The 21,289-nt window shown below is 32.4% G+C and overlaps 1 protein-coding gene across 1 annotated transcript; it reads left to right on the top strand.

Moving 5' to 3' along the window:
• The first annotated feature begins 1,597 nt into the window (after positions 1–1,597).
• Positions 1,598–20,084, top strand: Ude (Uracil-DNA degrading factor). Its single transcript, XM_088236763.1, has 5 exons — positions 1,598–1,769; positions 13,333–13,502; positions 14,266–14,559; positions 15,547–15,851; positions 19,790–20,084. Exons 2-5 carry the CDS (start codon positions 13,346–13,348, stop codon positions 20,063–20,065), a joined length of 1,032 nt encoding a protein of 343 aa, XP_088092889.1. The 5' UTR covers positions 1,598–1,769; positions 13,333–13,345; the 3' UTR covers positions 20,066–20,084.
• Positions 20,085–21,289: the final 1,205 nt, after the last annotated feature.

The raw sequence follows: 21,289 nt of genomic DNA, 5'->3' as shown, positions 1-21,289 counted from the left end.
ACTAAAAACACGTTTGGTTTTTATTTATTTTAATATTATTTTTTAATTCAAAATGATTTTATTTTATTTTTTGGAATATGTCTCGATGATTGAAGACAGAGCTGGATTTCACTCCCTAGAGAGAAATGAGTATTGAAATTTATTGCAAATGATAATATTTTGTTACGAGTACCGTAAAACCAAAAGACTTTGACGTAATTTGAGACGAAACTTCGGCGGCACATAATATTACATGTGGGTCATTGCTTCTCAGGCAGCACTGGCAGTTTCCTTCTAACTTTTTTGCTTGTGAACGTATAATTGCTGTCAAGAGAAAATTTAGATAAAGTAAGTACCTAGTATACATTGAGAAATTGACATTGATTTTTAATTCAAAGATATTTCTGAATTATATATGCCTCAAAACGATGTTATTAGTAAAAAACTGTAGGGATCTTAATCGATTTAATAATACGATCTCGTGAGGCACTTTTCCGTAAACAAGTCAACTCCATGTTTGACACTTTCAGCGTAGGTTGGGAGAGTGAAACCTAAAGTTCCCAGAAAGCGTTTGTTTTTAGAAGATAAATTGAGACTATGTCTCAAATAAGGTACATTATAGTCCTTAAAATTTAGCTTGATTAAAATGACAGCTGTCAAACTCGTGTCAATAGTGATGGGAAATTACTGATCACTGATCAAATCGATTTTATCAGTTATTTCATGCAATCATGAAACCATGAAAATAATATGGGGAATTTTTACATAAAGAAGGCTTTGAAAAATAATGTCCCATTAATTAATAATCAAGTAACTTTCCAATATAGTTCATTATTCGATATTTCATTGTAATGGTCACCCTACCCCCCCCTCCCTTTTTCCTCCTTTTCCGATTGTTAATCCTTTTGAAATATTAGCTTCATAAGTCATTATCCCTCGGTGGTGGCGTAGTGAAGCATGTGTCTAACCTGCATGTCGATTTTATATTTTTGCAAATCTACTATGGTGAAGGTGTGTAGTGGTATTTGCATGTTGGTGTAGTGTTGTTGTCCTGACGAAGAGACGGGTTACGTCTCGAAACCGGTAGACAGATAAGTCGGTGAGTGGTTTTATACAAATTTTATTAACATAATATTGAGGTTTAATTTTGTTTTTGATTTGATTTTTTTTTATTTCATGACGTGAGCGTTTCAAATTATATCATGCTTTTTAAATCTGAAAATTCGTTCGCACAAGAGTAACCGAAACCGGTAGACAGATAAGTCGGTGAGTGGTTTTATACAAATTTTATTAACATAATATTGAGGTTTAATTTTGTTTTTGATTTGATTTTTTTTTATTTCATGACGTGAGCGTTTCAAATTATATCATGCTTTTTAAATCTGAAAATTCGTTCGCACAAGAGTAACCGAAACCGGTAGACAGATAAGTCGGTGAGTGGTTTTATACAAATTTTATTAACATAATATTGAGGTTTAATTTTGTTTTTGATTTGATTTTTTTTTATTTCATGACGTGAGCGTTTCAAATTATATCATGCTTTTTAAATCTGAAAATTCGTTCGCACAAGAGTTAATGAATAAAAAATAATAACACAGTTCTTTAGCAGTCTACCGCTAATTTATTACGGAATAACATGTTTGAACCGAAATAACTCTTTGAATAAAATAAAAATCGTTTTTCGTCAGTTAAGTTAGGTCTGTTCTGCGGAGATTTTACGAACACGCGCATAGTTTTAGTGTTTCATCAGTCATCAGTGTAAATAATCAGTTTAGTGATAATTATAATCGGTGAGTAAATATATTAAGGCAAATGATTACATCCACGGGCAATATGTTGACATTTACCCAAATTGTACCCTTGGATAATGCTTCTTTTGCTCGAACATTCCACTGGCCTATACTAACGCGGGCCGCGGGCCGCGGGCGTATTTATATCTTGCACATGGTTGAAAAAATTAATATTAGGTTTAATTAGCACAAAAACAGTAATCATAACAGTAAATTAATCAATAATATTCGCCGTTGAACGCTATCTTCATCTGTACATATCAAGACGGTATACTTAACTTCTGTACTATCTGTAAATACCTCGGTATTTTTATTTTATAAGTAGTTCAACAAAGATACATACTAGAAAACTTACAATTTTTTTTTTCATTTTGGATACCTTACAATATATTTTTTTAATTTTTTAATTTATTTAATAGTGTTATGTGCCGTGTAAGGTGTTGAGGGGCACTTTGTATTGAGTAATTGAATCGCCCTCCAGTAGTCAATAAAAGGCAGCTTCGAAGATGGTATTGTTTTATTTAGTTCACTTTTGAAGAGAACAAGATGTGTCCAACTACACTCGTTGGGTTTACTGTACTTATAATTTAATAATATTCAAGTTTACATTTACTAATAAATTGTCGTAGTCACGACGTACTAAGTTAGGAATCTAATTTCAATGTGTCCTCCTGGAACCAATGTATTGGGTTATAAAGTGTACATTTTCAGTAAATGGAGGGGATTAAAATAGGTTAATTTATGAAAGGTTCAGTTTGGAGCATCGCAAGGTGCATCTAGATAGTCAATCCTTAAAAAGACAAAATTGTCCCTTGGGACATCCGCCCCTTGCAGGTGAGAGCATTAAAATAGGTAAATTATTAGACGCGTATAAACTCTAGATATAAATCGTCAAATGAGTAAAAACTACGACTAATAAATAACCCTTGGCTAAAATAAAATGTCAAGCCAAAGATCAAAAATAAAATAGTTACGATACCATATAAGTTATTAAGGTGTGGGAGATGGCAATTATCTAACAAGGGTTTGAGCTAGCTTTGAATATAACAAAAGGCAAAAGGTTAGCACTTAACAATAGCATAATTATAAAAAATTTCACTTGTTATATTTTTTACTAAAACTAAAATCCCACCAAGCCACTTTTTGTAGCTTGTTGGTGAAGATTATATTTATACTGACTTAATAATATTATTTACATTTATAAAAACAATGAATAACAGATAAAAATTAACAGCCGAAAAGATCAGAATAAACATGTTTATACAAATAATAATATATAAATTTATTTTTTAAATACAAGAAAATATATGAAAAAATAAAATATTTACACCTAAGCTACTATTCATATATAAACTCTTGATCGAGTAGCCACTCTCTTATTTTGCTCTTGTTACAATGTGAGTTAAATTAAGGTTCTTTTGGTAATAAATTAAAAATTCTAGGTACCAAATATTTGAGAGTTCTATTTCCATATTTATTACATACTTTTGGTACTACCAAGCCATCATTTGACGTTAAGCGTGTATTATGGTTATGTTTGAGAGGAAACTTGAATTTATTACTATTAAATTGTTCCAAAATGATGCAAAGCCACAATTTGAAAGCATTGTCGATGCAATTTTTCATGTATATATATCTTCAATTATAGAATTACACAAAATAGATTTATTATATATTAAGATGTAACCATAGAATTAAGAATGGTCCAGAAGAAGCGTAGAATCATATTTGAATACATCGGACTGTGTCCAATAATTCCCCCACTTGGACACACTTTCGCCGCGCGCATACTTGAAGTCACCGGGTAATATTGCCAGATCGCGAAGAATATAACCATAACACTTCTAGGGTTTATCTTACGCATCTCCGAGCCATTCTCATCGCCAAATACATTCAAACTTCTTTACTATACTTACATATGTGCGAAGTCAACTCGAATTCGCTTCATTGGTATGGTCCCCTCAGAATAACGTATATGTTAATCAAATTGAAAACATTCAAAAGAAATTTATAAGGAGCCTGGAATATCGTTTTGGCAACATTGAAAATGATTACGGCGCATCTTTGATCAATTTTAATATAGCATCACTACAAAAAAGGCGCCTTACATATGATTTAATTTTTCTTTTCAAAATTCTCAATAATATAGTTGATTCGCCGTATCTTTTACAAAATATTGGTTTCCGTTGTCCTCTTCGCTATACTAGATTAAATTCACCTTTTTATGTACCAACTTGTAAAAACAATTATACCTCGAATTCATTCATTAGACGTACCTGTAGAAATTATAACGGACTCAGTATTGATGTAGACATTTCTAACTGCACGTTGCATTTGTACAGAAAATTTCTTCATGGGGTCGATTATTTGGGATAGTTGCTGAATGTGCATCTTGAGTGGTTTGTGCTATGTATATGTGCCGCATGTAATGTATATGTTTGAGTATGTTTTATATGTGCGTTCGTGTGTGTGCGTGGATGGCTCGGAGTGTACATTCGGTATTTTTTTTTATTTTAATATATTACCTCCGTGGAAAACGCACATGTCAACAATTATTCATTTCTCACTTAAAATTCTTATTTATTTTTTTGTCACATTTAATGTTAATTTCTTTTAAATTTATGAAAACTTTATTGGTCTTTTTATGTTAAAGAAATTGTGTTTTTAATACTTATTTTGTATGACTGTATGTTTTCTGAATAAAATAAAATAAAATAAAATAAATAAACACAAATGTAAGGTTAAAAAAAACAATTTGTTAATTTTTCTAAAATGTTATTGTGCACTCGGATTGATTGACACAACAGAGTAGATAAGTAAAGGGTCATTTAATAAGAGTAATTGAATTAATGAACTTTAAACTTAAAATATAAAACAAATTTTATTTTACATAAAACGGATATTTTTATATCATGTTAAATAATATTTTATGGGTTAAAGATAATGTCGGCCAAATGTCCACCACGGCGTTGTTTAATCCGAGGTTCAATTTTCATTATTTCTCTTATATATGAGCAAAGAAAAGTAAAAAAAATTACTACCAGCCAAACTAACGAAATTTCCATTTAGTTTCTTCGACAATCTGACGGATGGAAAAATAATTCCATTTTTAAGTTATGCATTTGTGACAAACACATTCATTTGATAATTACACATGAAATGTGATCGCATCCTGTTTCTTTAAGATCCTAGCAGTATTTCTACACTTTAAAAGGACACAACGCGGCATGGTTAAATTCGAATCAGGAGTTGCGTACTGAGCGACGTCTACAAAGAAACTAATGGGTCAAAACGTAAACCTACTCATTTATGAGTACTTGAGTCGCCTTCTGTTTGATGTGCGTATGCGATTTGTGAACTATTCTTAATTCTATTGATGTAACACATATTTTTTAATGATTTTTTTAATATTTTTTTTTATTTCATTTATTTATTCATATTTTACTCTTACAAACTATAATTAATAATCAAAATAATGTTACCTTACTGGGGTTACCCGTGCCGAGGGCACTTACCAATATACTTTTTTAAAATATTTTACATTTGAGTATAAACAAAGAAGACTAACTTAATAAACAGAGATAATTAACAAAATATACAGACTGTTTTAAAAACTAGGTATATATGTACATCTATATTATTTATATTACTAAACGCACAATGAAAATAACAAAAACCTAACATAAGCTATACACTTGTGGAGCAGTTGATTCAATATTGGTTTGGGCGAATGAGACAATCCATTTTACTTTTACCTAGCTCCACTATCCATTTTTTTATAGCCTTTTTAAACATTTTCTCGTTACTAATATACGGGATACAATGCAATAAAAAATAAGTTGTACGTTTGTACTTATTAAATAAGATTTTTTCCTAAGAGATTATTCGCCAAAGCTGAAAGACTATCATGAAAAATGACAATTTTATTGATTCGGCAGTATATATTATATTCCCGACACATGCGGGCCATAGGTGTGTGGTATGTAGTGTCATGTTCTTACATAGTGCGTATTGTCATTTAGTTAGCTGGTGGTAGAAATAACATTCTCCACGGGATGAAATATACTCACAAGTTCTGATGCATTTGGCACTTATCACTTTGAGTACCGACCCATAGAATTTACTCTGTGCCCGGCCCATTTTTGTGAAATTTCATGTTTTTAAAGGGTTTTTTAAAAGTGTCATAATTATGAAAATACTGAATGAAATCAATTGAAACTTCCCATATTTAATTGAAATAATTAAATAAGTAATTTTTTTATGATAATTTTGCCAATGTTGGCCTTTATGGAGAGCCACATTGCGCATTACAATGTTCGCACATATTAATTTTTTCATATTTTTTGCTTACAAACTATAATTAATAATAAAAATAATGTGACCTCACTGGGGTTTCCCGTGCCGAGGACACTTAACTATATACTTTTTAAAATTACATTTGAGAATAAACAAAGAAGACTAACTTAAAAAAACGAAGATAATTAACAAATATTCAGACAGTTTTAAAAACGGTAGGTAAGGTATTTATATACATCTATATTATTTATATTACAAAACACACAATGAAAATAACAAAAACCTAACATAAGCTATACACTTGTGGAGCAGTTGCTTCAATATTGGTATGGGCTAATGATACAATCCATTTTACTTCTACCTAGCTCCACTATCCATTTTTTTATAGCCTTTTTAAACATTTTCTCGTTACTAATTGTTTTAATAGACAGTGGAAGTAGGTTATAGATTGTAATTGAATAATACTCAAAATCCCTTTGTCCAAAAGTGGTTTTAGTTTGTATTTGTTTAAGTTGTCTATGTGTTGAGGATCTAGTGATTATATTATTTGTTTGTGATGTATTGGGGGGGTTATGTCTTTCATTTGAGTAAGAGTAGTGTTTGAATCTATAAGTGAGTATTGTTTTAGCGTATAATTGTTTTGGTGTCATAAGTTGTGATTTATGGAATATTTCTTCAGTAGATGTCTGTATCGGGACTCTGAGTATTATTTTAATTATGGATTTTTGCGCAACAAATACACTATTTAAAACTGTGTCACTCGCACCACCCCAACCGATTATACCGTACTCCAAAATTGATTGGCACAATGCAAAATAAATTTTTAAAATCTCCTGTAAATTAAATATATTTCGAATTGTTTTGAATATATATGTCGGTCTCTTAAGTTTATTAGTAATATTTTCAATCTGCTATTTCCACTTTAAATTTATATCAATAATAAATCCTAAGTATTTTTCTTTTAACTCCTAAGTATTTTACATTTATACAGGGCCTCACTCCTGTTTTTGTGCTTTGTATCCCGGAGCCGCGTAAACACGTGATTATAATAACCACGCGGTGTGTCCCGGTCCCGTGTTTTCACGTGGTTTACCAGCAACGAAAAAGTACTAATAAAAGTCACCAAATGTCAATAAAATCCACTTTTTTAGACTGCTGGTAAACCACGTGAAAACACGGGACCGGGACACAACGCATGGTTATATAATTTTAAAATAAAATGCTTTTTTTTCAGAATACGGTTTTGAAATTTAACATACTTTAAAAAAAAATACAATTTATATCATTTCGTCATTTGAATTTTAACAATAAGGTTTCTAACTTTTTACTAAGCTCTTTATTGTACCATTTTTACTACAATTTACAAGTTTTAAACAATTATTTTTTTCATACTTACGCACCCACACACACGCACCCTCTCCCTAATTTATTTACGCATTCACACATTCACATACACATGAATACAAACGTCACACAAATACAATTACTAAACTTCTTTTCTTATATATTATGTGTCATTATATTTACAGTGGATTTTTTTAATTGGCTTTAGCATTGTTAAGATTTTTCTAATTATTTTGTTTGTGTAATAGCTGTAAAAATCCCAAATAAAATAAAATAAAATAAAATAAAATAAAATAAAATAAAATAAAATAAAATAAAATAAAATAAAATAAAATGAAATAAAATAAAATAAAATAAAATAAAATAAAATAAAATAAAATAAAATAAAATAAAATAAAATAAAATAAAATAAAATAAAATAAAATAAAATAAAATAAAATAAAATAAAATAAAATAAAATAAAATAAAATAAAATAAAATAAAATAAAATAAAATAAAATAAAATAAAATAAAATAAAATAAAATAAAATAAAATAAAATAAAATAAAATAAAATAAAATAAAATAAAATAAAATAAAATAAAATAAAATAAAATAAAATAAAATAAAATAAAATAAAATAAAATAATCACGTGTTCACACGGCTCCGGGCGCAAAGTGTTAACCATCTGGTAAAGCCCCTGGGACCAATATTAACATCTTAAGGAATGCAGAAATCATGTATTTCTATTTAAAAGGGTCGTTTATAGTATGCACCTGAAAACCATATGCTTCAGTGAGTGAGAAATATAATTTTGCGCTTGCTGGCTCGGGTTCGATTATGGATATGAAATATTTATTTAAAAGGGTGTTTTAACACTGGAATATTTCATAGTCCTTGGACTGGTACCTGAGGCGTACGACCGATCATCTTACCTTCATGTAGCAAAAATGATCAAGATACGCTGCGATTGGTGTACCAATGCAGTGCCCTATGCACCATTAGGTGCGGAAAGAGAATGATTATGATTTATCAACAAATCGGCCTCAAAAAAAAAATAAAAGTAATGATTTATTCTCCGCAATATTTTTCGTTACAACTTTCAAGTGTACATATAAATATATCTAAATTTGTGGCCACTTTACACGCTGTGTAAAATTCACCATTCTGCCCATGTTTAAACATCCACATTTCCTCAACTCTTCCATCTGTTGACTTTTGTGAAGTAAAAAAGTCTCTTTTCCTCTTTCCTTTTTTTTTCCTTTTTCCCATTGAGTAATAGTACTTGCTGATTAAAGGTAATTTGTATGCAAATACATATATTTATATTTTTATATATCTTTAGATTTTTTTTATCTTTATTTTCTATTGAATATGTTTTAACTTGAATTATAAAAATAAAACAATTATTTTATTGGTTAGTTGGAAAAAATTACCATTTGACAAAAAGCCCGCCAATGTACATTTAACATTATTTATTAAAAGTTTAATAAAAAATAGAGCCGAAACCTTTATCATGTGGGTAAAATTCTTCCGAATGAACCAATTCACCTACCAAGCAACGCCCGAAAACAATTTTTAAAATTTTAAACTTCTTTACAGTTAGTTCAAACAACAATGTTTTTAGTACGTCCAAATGTTTGTAGACTCCCATAAGATAAAGGTTTCAGCTCTTTTATATATATATTTATTTATTTTTGCACCACAACAGGCCAGGAGGCTCAATTACAGTGGTGAATTACATCGCAGAGCACCCAGGCTCGAGAAAAATCACATTTAAATGTTTGTGTTCTCACCGGGAATCGAACCCGGAACCTTTCGTGTGTGAGTCAAGCCGCCTCACAAAAGTCTAAAAAAAAATGCTTCACAAAAGTCAGCAGATGGAAGAGTTTAGACATGTTGACGATTCAACATGGAAAGTATGATGAATGTTACACAGTGTGTAAAGTGGTCACTTAAACGCACAGAGACATGCATATTTTATAGGCTCAAAAATTTTTAATTCTTTTTTTACTGATAATATTTCATTGATTCCAAACTTTCAAAATTTTCCTTCTTTTAAAAAACAGGCACTATCCTGGATTCGAACTAAAGATTTGAACTATTTTTTTCTATGATTTATTTTGTTGCCCTTTAATAATAAGGAATAATTTTGTATTTTTTTAAAAATATTTTTTATTTCCTTTTTTAATTACTATAAAAAAAAATACCGTATTATCTTTTACAGAGTATTTTATTTTTTCTTTCTTAAACTAACTAACTAACTAACCATCACGCCATTTCCCCGGAGGGGGAGGCAGAGAGGATAGAACGCCACACCACTCTGTCCTGGCACACTTCCTTTGCTTCCTTCACATTCATACATCTTCTCATGCACGCACGTCGATTATTCCGACTTTTCACATGACCACTTTCAAGAATTTGTTGTACTTGATCATGCCATGTCTTTCTCGGCCTTCCTCGACTTCTACAACCAGACACATTCGCATCATAAATCTTTTTAGCCGTTCTTTCATCATTCGTTCGCTCCACATGACCGAACCATCGCAAAAGACCTTTCTTAATTTTGTCGATAATGCTTAACTCAGCCTTGCATTCTGCTCTAATTTCGACATTAGGGCACCTATCATACATTGTTTTTCTGCACATTCTCTTGAGGGATCGCATTTCAACAGCATTCAGTCTACTTTCGTCCCTTTTTTTTCCAACTCCATGCTTCGCTTCCATACATTAGGGTTGGTACCAGAACTCCATTATGAACTGCTAATTTAGCCTCTTGCGATAGACACTTATTTGCTACGACAGACTTTAAGGCACCATTAACTCTGTTACCGGCACTAACCCTCCTTTTCTTTCTTATGTTAAACAAAATATTATAACTGTCCATTATTTATTATAGGAGCAAAAATTCATTTCCATTTTCTTGTATACCCACGGACAGGCCATGCCTTTGTGGGATTTTTTGTTTACTATTTTTCTATTCATATATATTTCGTTGATATGTAATTATGCATTGTTTTTTTAATACTCTGTTTTATTATCGTGTTTTTTGTAAGAAAACAAAAAAAATAAAAAAAATAATAATTAAAAAAAAAACAGCCAGTGACAGGTCATAAGCCCTGTAACTGCCTAGACTTACATACTCCCTCCTCAAAATATTTTCTCTCTCCGTCGTTTACAAAACAAGTCTAGATTTGAATAACTCTCTAGGATTCCCATCAAGGCTCTCTGCAAACATTTGGACATACTAAAAACATTGTTGCTAATATTTATTTGTATTACGTATTTAAAGGCGCAATTATGAAGAAATATGGCGTTTAGAAATGGCATTTTTTTTAACATATTGTCAAATTACAGCCTAATTGACGAGCGATTTCATTTTACCCACATGTTAATGTATGTGGGTAGGTAGTTCGTATCGATCGCATGACGTCATTGTTTAGTACGAGTAATTTAGCTGATGACATCAATGACTCGAGGACTTCTTTTCGAATTGTAACTGAGCGGCCTGTAGCTCAATCACAAATAACTATCGACGTGCTAATAAGCGACGTGATAACAATTTCTCACCATGGTTGTTCATCGTATTCGCGATCACAATGCAACATCCGTGAACACCTAATATTAAATGTCAAAATATTTACGTTTCGCGACGTACAATCCTGCGGCGCAATCACATATTTGAATTTCACCGGTGTAAATATGAAAATATTCCAAAACTGCTATTTTTATTTATTTATTTATTTATTATTTATCACGCTATTTATTGCGTTTAGCCGGCGGTTGGCGAGTCAAATGTCAAGAAAAGCAGTCGCCATAGTGATTGTAATTTAATTTTCACTTTTTTGTATTAGATACTCCTTACTATTTTGCAAATGCAATATATTGTATTATTTTTTAAAGTAAACGCCGATTTTTCGCCAGTGAACTGTATTTATTTACGAGGAAAACAAAAACAAACTGACACGAGCGTTGACTTAGAGATTACACACGCTTTTTCTTATGACCGCGATAACTTAAACATGTTCATTATTGTTTATTGCGATCGCTCAAATGCTTAGCGTGTTTTTAAGCACGTCGATAGTTATTTGTGTTTGAGCTACTGTTCGATTATTTAATAATTTTTATTTTTATTTAATTGTGACAAATATTATTTAAATATTTATTACAGCAATTTACATTAAATTATGTATACAATATATTAATTCCTATTTATTTGTATTTAACCTGTTATCGAGTTTTTTATGTCTATCTGAAAGTGTATTTTAGTTTAAATTGATTTCAACAGAGAGGGAAAACATTTTTGAGAAGGAAATGTGGAAGTCTAGACATTTACAGGGCTTATGACCTGTCATTGGCTGGTTTAAGTGGCCACTTTACACACTGTGTAACATTCACCATTCTGCCCATGTTTGAACATCCACATTTCGTCAACTCTTCCATCTGTTGACTTTTATACTTCTTCCTTTACCAGGTAGTTATTCAACAATGTTTGAGTATGTCCAAATGCTTGCAGACTAGCTGGATTTGCTCTCTAGGGAGTTATTCATATTTAAATTTATTGCAACATAGAGGGAAAACATAATTGAGAAGTGAATATGGAAGTCTAGGCATTTACAGAGCTTACGACCCGTCATTTGCTGGTTTAAGATGACAGCCCTGCAAATGCCCAGACTTCCAAATTCCCTTCTCAATTATGTTTTCCGTCTCTGTTGCAATAAATTTAAATGTTAATTATTGTTCATTGTGGTCGCTCAAATGTTTAGCGTGTTTTTAAGCACGTTGAGAGTTATTTGTGATTGAGCTACTGAGCGCTATCAGATTATTAGACGTATGTACGTCACTTGAGCTGGCGAGTTCGCAAAACTTACATAAACGCGTTAAAACCTACAGAATGTTGATTTAAAAAAAGGTTTTTAGTAGTATTTAATTAATGTATTATATAAATAATTAAATGCAAACTGCTGTAATAAAACTTTTTTAAAAAAAAATAATAAATCATACAACACAAAGTATTTTACAAGTATAATACGTTGAATTACATTCCTAGGAGTTACAACAACTCAATTCGGGACATAGATAATATTAGCATTTAGAAAATAACACATGTTGAGAACAACAAAGAAACAAAGCAAGTTTAGCATCTTTATATCTTTATAACTAAATATAGCACAACAATATATACGCCTAAAACCCTTTCTTACACAAGTAGAATAAATATACATATATAAAAAAACGCTTTTAAGAATAAAAAAGTAGTGAATCTACTAAGGGAGATAAAATCTATATTCCTTCAATTCTTTCATCTGTTGATGTTTGTGAAGTTCAATTAGATGAATCTCACCCGCATAAATAAAGGTTTCAGCTCTTTAACTTCACAAACATTAACGGATGAAAGAATTGAAGGAATATAGATGTTCAAATATAGGCAGAATGGTGAATGTTACACAGTGTGTAAAGTGGCCACTTAAAACAGCCATTGACAGGTCATAAGCCCTGTAGATGCCTAGACTTCTATATTACCTTTTCTTAAATGTTCTTCATCTCTGTTGTAATATGTTAATATGAACAGCTCCCCAGGGAGTCGAATCCAGTCCTTGTCTACAAAAATTTGGACAAACTCAAAATATTGTATGTCTAACATGTTAAATAAAGAAATAAAAATCACGTATTCCAGGAAACATAGTTGAATTAATATTATATTTATAAAAAAATTAAAAACAAAGATTAACAAAATAAAAATATATTTGAAAAAAAATGGGAAGGAAAGAAGGAAATGTCCCATTGTGACCGCGAATACGATAAACAACCATGGTGAGAAATTGTTATCACGTCGCTTGTTAGCACGTCGATAGTTATTTGTGATTGAGCTAAGCTATCATAGGAATGCGTCGCAATGCAACGAGATTTTATGTTACGAATGTATTTTTTTGATTGATTCCAGATAAGTCAACATAATGGGAAAGGATTCTGACACTAAAGAGGACTCTGGATTTGGATTCAAGGATCGCGCTAAAGCCGAGGAGACTTTGGAACTGCTCAAGACCCACGACATTTCCTACCAAAGGCTCACTGTCCGCGGCCTGTTGGGAAGAGCCAAAAGAGTGCTGACGCGTAAGATTTCAAGCATTTATAATATTTATGTTTTTTGCGATGTATGCAAGAAAAGCGATTTGCTTATGTTGGTAAATCCAAAGTGATGGTTTTTGAAAGGGATGAAAATATAACTAAATGTGAGATCAGCGTGAACGGAGATATTCTGAATCAGGTAGAAGAATTTGTGTACCTGGGAAGCATGTTTACTAGGGACGGAAAGGCCGAGAAAGATATTGAAAGGAGGGTGAGTGCCGGGAACAGGGTGAACGGTGCACTAAAACCTACTTTGGCAAACAAATGTTTATCGCGGGAGGCTAAACTAGCAGTTCACAACGAAGTTCCAGTGCCAACTCTAATGTATGGGAGCGAAGTATGGAATTGGAAAAATGATGATGAAAGTAGGTTGAATGCTGTCGAAATGCGGTCCCTCAGGCGAATGTGTGGTAAAACGATGTATGATAGGTGCACAAATGTCGAGATCCGCGAAGTGTGTAAGGCCGAGACACGCATTATCGACAGAATCAAGAAAGGGGCGCGGCGTCGGTTTGGACATGTAGAGCGAATGGACAGCGAAAGAGCGGCTAAAAGGATCTACGTTGCTAATGTTGATGGATGCAGAAAACGAGGTAGACCGAGACAGACATGGCACGATCGAAATCATCAAATACTTGCAGATGGACAGTCAAAACGGTGCTTATTTTAATTTTTCAACATTGTTGCTGCTTAGGGCGTTTAAAATTTATAAAATATATATTTTTTTAAAAGTATTATTTTTTTACAGTAACGAAGGCAGAAGAAAAGATTCAAAATATAAAAGGCGCCATGGAAGTATTTGAAAAGTGGTTAGTCGATTACGAGAAAGAGCACCCGGCCAAGAACAAGCCCAGCAAACCGGAGAAGAAGTCGGGGGCTGATGATGGAGAGGACGCGGAAGCCAGCGACAAGGTGCAAGGCTTGGGCTTCAAGGACAAACTCAAAGCTGAGGAGACGCTGAAGGTCCTCGAAGGAAGAGACCCGGACTACCAGAAACTGGCCATCAAGGGCCTATTGGGCAGTGCTAAGCGAGTCCTGTCGAGTGAGTAATAAGCTGGTATTTAAAAACATGGTTTGAGTAAGTCCAAATGTTTGCAGACAGGCTAAAGACTGGTTAGGCTTAAGTAGCCACTTTACACACTGTGTAACATTCACTATTCTGCCCATGTTCAAACATCCACATTTCCTCGACTCTTCCGTGTGTTGATTTTTGTGAAGTAAAGGAGCTGAAACCTTTATCACGCGGGTGAGGTTCACCGGGCTGAACCAATCCACCTACTAGGCAAGGCCTGAAAACAATTTTCTAATTTTTTATACTTCTTCTTTTACCAGGTAGTTCATTCAACAGTGTTTGAGTACGTCCAAATGCTTGCATACTGGCTGGATTCCCTCCTTAGGGAGTTATTCATAACCAGACCATATAGATATAGATATAGATATAGATATGGATATGTTAATAAATAATGTTTTTAATAAAATGCTTTGTGCCCATTAAATATGTAAACACTTATGTTTAAAATTTTGGTACTCCGGTTCTGTAATTATTTATTTTTTATCTTAAAATTGCGTGATCATTCACTTATTTTTTTTGCTTTTTTTTTACATCTTCTAAATATTTTTTTTTTTTTTGAAAGCATCAATTACATGTACTTTTTTTTCGCTCCCTATATCTAAGTTAGTAGTAATTATTATTATAAAACCATGTAGGACTATCATATGATTAATTGTAAAGGATCTTTACCGACAAGCCATATTCATTGGCTTGGTGAGTCCTGTAAAAAAAAAAAAATGTCAAAAATGTCTTAAAATAACTAAAATGTAATATTGTATGTACATAATAAATAAAATTAAAAAAAAAAGGCAGGTCATAAGCCCTGTAAATGTCTAGACTTCCATATTCCCTTCTCAATAATGGTTTACCTCTCTGTTGCAATATTATTGTTCATTGTGATCACTCTAATGCTGAGCGTGTTTTTAAGCACGTCGATAGTTAATTGTGCTTGAGCCACTGATGATTTTAATGTTTCAGGTACAAAAGACAAAGAGAAGCTTCAGAATATTAAAGACGCTATGGCCGTCTTTGAAGATTTTCTCGATGATTTTGACAAGAACAACAGGTCCAAGGCCAACATGAACTATCTGCCTCTAAACATTGTCGACTCCTGCCTCGCGCTGGCGAAGAAGCAGGGCGTAGCTGGCAAGTGTTACGACTTCATCGAGGCCTACAGGAAGGTCAAGGGAGATTATAAAAAGCTGCGGACAGTTGAAGACACAGGGGCTAAAAAGTCTTGGGACATTGTCAGGAATAAAGAGTTGGGTGACATAAAGCTGAAGGTAATCATTAAACTATATTTATTTTTTATTTATTTATTTATTATCATTATATTACATACGCAAAATTATAATTCCGGCCTCCGTGGTGTAGTGGTCAAGACGCTTGACTCACGCACGGAAGGTTCCGGGTTCGATTCCCGGTGAGAACACAAAAATTAAAATGTGATTTTTCTCAAGCCTGGGTGCTCTGTGATGTAATTCACCACTGTAATTAGGCCTCCTGGCCTGTTGTGGTGCAAAAAAAAAATGTTAATGTAAAAATGTAAAAAATAATTTATCCAAAGTTGCTTTGACTGCCTAACTAGGGTTATTTACCCCGTTCTAAGACAGTCAAAAAAATATAAAAAAACAGTAATCAACATATAGAAACAGTTATAAAGATAGATTACAAAGTAAAAAAACAATGTAAAAAATGGAGCAAAAACATGGTAAAAATGTAGTAAAAAAACGAAGCAAAAACATAATGAAAACAAAGTAATAAATGTATTGAAAACATAGTAAAATATTTTGAAACTCAGTAAGATGCGAAATAAAAACAGAATGCATAGTACGAGACATATGTAAAGTCATAGTAAAAAAATGAATGTATGTGTATAGCAAAAAGCATTTTTTTAACTCTCCTTTATTACAACAGAGATAAAAAACATTTTAGATAAGGTAATATAGAAGTCTAGGCATCTGGCTGGTTTGAGTGGCCACAAGCCAATGACAGGCCATAAATTCTTCTATACTAATGTTCTTCATCTCAGTTGTGATATGTTATAGAATTTAATATGGAGCTCTAACCAATTTGAGGCATTGTAAACAATAACTGTATCATGAGCGAAGAAAAACAACTCACCCAAAGACTCTCTCTTACAAAGATCATCTATATATACCATGAACAGTAGTGGTCCCAATGCACTACCCTGAGGAACTCCAAAATTAAAATTAGCGGGGCAGCTTTGATTGTCGTTCACCCCAACTCTTTGAACTATGTTAGTCAAATAGCTTTCAAACCAATTGTGCAGGTTTCCTACTATATATAAATTTCCTTAAGCATTTTTATATCCTGCTAACGCACCTGGCAGACGTTGTCCTGCCTGAACGTTGGCGTGCCTGCTATTAGCTGGTTGAACAAACATTTTTTTGTAAAAAAGGACACACGTAATTAATTTTTGCCTTTTTTGAGCTATTTATATATTCGAAATTTAGGGTTAGTTTTTCGTTTTATCTCCTCATGTGATTGGCTAAGAGGCCTCGTCGTGCTAAAATCAAATCATGCAAAAATCACTACACTGATCATAACCCACGGAGAAAATAGGGAAATACGCGTTAATCAAGAAAAGTCAGACAGCGTTTTACCCTGAGCATTTTAAAATTATCACACTAACCTCATGCTCAATGCGAATTAAGTCATTCTTTAACTGCCAGCCGGGTTTTGACGTGACCTTGACATTTAATTCGAAACTCAAAGAAAATAAAGAACTAAGATGGACCAAATCTTGTCTTGAGTTAGTATTTTCTTTGTCCTAACTTTTATTTCATTTGTACCTGTATTTAGTGTAAGAAAATGTGTTTACCACTGTTGGAATGAATTGCATGAGTCCGTCAATAAATAAATAATAATAAAATAAAAATGACTGTCTTGAAAGCGTGCAAAAACTGTCCGGAAAAAACGAAAAAGACTTTTCATTGATATGTAGGTACCTAGGTACTTGTTTATGAATTATATAATAATACTTGTTTAAATTCCAAAAATATGTTTTTTAAATACGCAATTATTTTATTTCATTAGGTACCTAGGTACTTGTTTATGGTTGAATTCCAAAACATAAAATGATAAATTTTCAAATAAAGAATTCTTTTTGCAAATATCAAACTCTGCTCTACTTACCAACTGGTGCATTTTGTGTAAGAATCCGTTTTTCAAAAATGTATTAAATTTAAGTAAAAATTGTTTAAGCATAACTTACTAAAAATTGTAAGGAAATTAATAAATTCAGTAGCCATTAAAAAAAAGATGTTTGTAAACGTTAAAATACAAACTCTTTTAACATATAAAATCACAAGTCCCTGAATTTTTCAGAATATGCATTTTAGTCGAATGCAACTCTGGAAGTTTGATAAAAAAGACATATTCTCTCCTAACTCTTTTTTTCTTATGAACACGTTGAAGATATTATTATTTCCAAACCTATAGTCCTTAAAATATAATTTTATTAGAATGACAGTTGTCAGCAAATGTGAGGACATAACTTTGTAGTAACGTCTAACGAGTGATTTATATTGACACATGAAAAATCATTCGTAGCTGGCATGTTATGTTTTTTTAATACAATGCTTGACATATAAATCAACATAATTTAAAGCTTTAAAACAAAAAAAAACTAATATAAACGCAATCATTGACGACGTTTTTACAAGGTTACGTCATTTTGCAAAAATGTTATAGACGAGACAAACTGATCAACGTAAATCGATCGAATAAAAAATGATTCATTTAATGTTATTCACGAAAAAAAGTATTAATGTCTTATTTTTTTAGTAAATAATGGTCTTAAACACACTATAATAGGCTTTTTTTTGCGTTTTTATATCAATTTTCGGAAACAAAATGTTTGCATGAAAAAACTGATAAAATCGATTTGATCGGTACATAATCAGTGATCAATAATTTCTTATCACTAGTGACATTAGTTTGACAGCTGTCATTTTAATCAAGCCAAATTTTAAGGACTATATGTCACGTAAATTAGATTATTTTGCAAAAAATCGCATGTAAATTGGTTCACTATAGTCCTTAAAATATAGCTTGATTAGAACGACAGCTGTCAAACTAATTTCATTAGTGATGGGAAATTACTGATCACTGGTCAAATCGATTTTATCAGTTGTTTCATGCAATCATGAGACTCTGTTTCCGAAAATTGATATAAAAACGCAAAAACAAGCCTATTATAGTGTGTTTAACACAATTATTCACCAAAAAATAAGACATTTATACTTTTTTCATGAACAACATCAAATGAATTATTTTTTTATTCGATCAATTTACATTGATCAATTTGTCCCATATCTCTAACGTTTTTGCAAAATGATGTAACCTTGGAAGAACGTCGTTAATAATTAGGTTTATTTTAACAATGTTTGAGGATGTCCAAATGCTTGCAGACTGGCTGGATTTTCTCCCTAGGTAGTTGTTCATATTTAAATTTATTTCAACAGAGAGGAAAAACGGTTTTGAGGAGGAAATATGGAAGTCTAGGCATTTACAGGGCTTATGACCTGTCATTGGCTGGTTTAAGTGGCCACTTTACACACTGTTTTACATTCACCATTCTGCCCATGTTTGAACATACACATTTTCTCAATATTATTCAGATAGATAAAGGTTTCAGCTCTTTTACTTCACAAAAGTCAACAGATGGAAGAGTTTAGGAAATGTGGATGTTCAAACATGGGCGGAATGGTGAATGTTACACAGTGTGTAAAGTGGCCACTTAAACCAGCCAATGACAGGTCTTAAGCCCTGTAAAGGCCTAGACTTCCATATTCCCTTCTCAAGAACGTTTTTCCTCGCTGTTGAAATAAATTTAAAGGTTTATTTTAGTTTTTTTTGTTTTAAAGCTGATATGATATAATTATGTTGATTTATTTGTCCAGAATTGTTTTAAAAAAAATAAATTAACACGCCAGATACAAATGATTTTTCGTGTGTCAATATATTGAACTCCTTTGACGTTACTACAAAGTCATGTCGTCACTTTTTTAGACAACTGTCATCTTCATCATGTTACATTTTAAGGATTATAGTTATCAAGTCTATAAAGGACAAACACACAAACATTAATTTTAATACAAATAAATTTCCCTATGCACTAAACTTCTCATTTGGTAGAATAATTCTTAGCAGCCTCATTGTAGTCTGTGTTAAAAATAATTAATCATTTTTGCAGGTTGGAGATGCAAAATTATTCGAAGACGATGGAAATCCAACCAAAGATCACCTCAGGATGATCGTGTGGGCGTACAGTCCAGAAGACTACAAAATGAAGAAATTAAAGATCAAACTGCAAGACGAAGACGTGGAGATGGAAGATGCAGATGATAGTAAAGAAGTCAAACGAACTTCTAAGAGAAGCGAAGATTCTTCTGATAAGAAACGGAAGCACAAAGACAGCAGTAGTTCTTCTAATTCAGACGGAGCTAGCATAGAAAAAAAAAGGAAATAAACATAGCTTGTAAAAAAAAGTTTTTTATTTTGTATTTTTCTCACATTAGTCCAGTGGGCACGTTCATTTTATTTTACAAAAGGTCGTGCGGGAGCCTTTTGCTGGAAAGACGTGACATTTTAACCCTCACTAGACATTAGTACAATGGGCATCCCGATTGCTTTGTCATAATGCTATTCTTGAAAACCCTCCGACAATTGAATTACAAAGACAAATGAGAAAGAAGGAACACTGACAAATTCGTATTTGTCTATGGCTCTCCTGCCACACGTGAATTTTTAATGATTATATTTATTTTGGGCAAGTTATCGGCTTTTCCTTAAAAAAACCAATGTCAGTCATAAAGCTTTGGAAGTTTACAAATGAAAACTTATAAAAAATCAACGGAAAATACGAAATTGAACTATAAAAACGAAATAAAAAGCCACAAGCCGCCCACGTCGGACGATCTCCGTATACACGACACGTATGGTTGAACTGTAGATAGGGGTGGCTCTGTAGCTGCTGTTGTCCGGCTATCTCGGATGAGAAAGTATGTAGGCATCATTCCCGTATCTTAATTAATACATAAATAACACGGGAAAAGATCCTACATACTAATAAAGGTGACACACGTTTTAGTGGGGTTTTGTGAGGCCTAGTACCTTATAATCCAATACATATATGTGGCTAGAGTTTCAATATTCTAACGTCTGCCCCCGCAAGTGACATAATTTATTAGAGGAGCAGCTTATTAGATTACAAAATCGAGACTACTAGCCGAAATAAACATAAAAAACCAACATATAAAAAAGCTTGTAAAAACACAGGTGCCGGTCACTCCTATTGAAGCGCTCTAGCGACAATTCGAAAAGCTCCAACTGTCATCGGGGTCTAATGATTTTTCGGTGCTCAGTGGAACATTTTTTCCAGTGCAGCAACCACCTCCATCAATAAGCCCAACAAGGGCCGCTAGGTTTGACGATGTTTTAAATGATCGGCACTTGCCGCCGCATTCTGCCTTTTTTTGCTATGCAAGCGGCGATGTCCGATACACTCCGTATAGGATTTAAGTCAACGTAGAATTCATTAGTCACGCGTGACGTTATCAACTTTTTGGACAATTATAGGCCTACATTACTTTAAAATGTTTATAGTAATACGCTCGCAATTATAAACATGTGACATAGCAACATTTATACGGAGGAAGAGGGGTGATGACGGCCAATCATAGAAATGGATAGC

This window comes from Micrasema longulum, unplaced genomic scaffold (assembly GCF_059751315.1).
Source record: "Micrasema longulum isolate JH-2025_06_02 unplaced genomic scaffold, ASM5975131v1 h1tg001604l, whole genome shotgun sequence".
Taxonomy (NCBI): domain Eukaryota; kingdom Metazoa; phylum Arthropoda; class Insecta; order Trichoptera; family Brachycentridae; genus Micrasema; species Micrasema longulum.
Note: the sequence above shows the minus strand (reverse complement) of the source record. Positions and strands in the feature narration are given on the sequence as shown.

Excerpts from the sequence above, each read along its gene's own strand:
- Ude (XM_088236763.1), top strand. The coding sequence starts at position 13,346 with ATGGGAAAGGATTCTGACACTAAAGAGGACTCTGGATTTGGATTCAAG. Across the intron at positions 13,503-14,265 it reads AGCCAAAAGAGTGCTGACGC|TAACGAAGGCAGAAGAAAAG; the intron begins GTAAGATTTCAA and ends ATTTTTTTACAG. Across the intron at positions 15,852-19,789 it reads TGGGTGACATAAAGCTGAAG|GTTGGAGATGCAAAATTATT; the intron begins GTAATCATTAAA and ends TCATTTTTGCAG.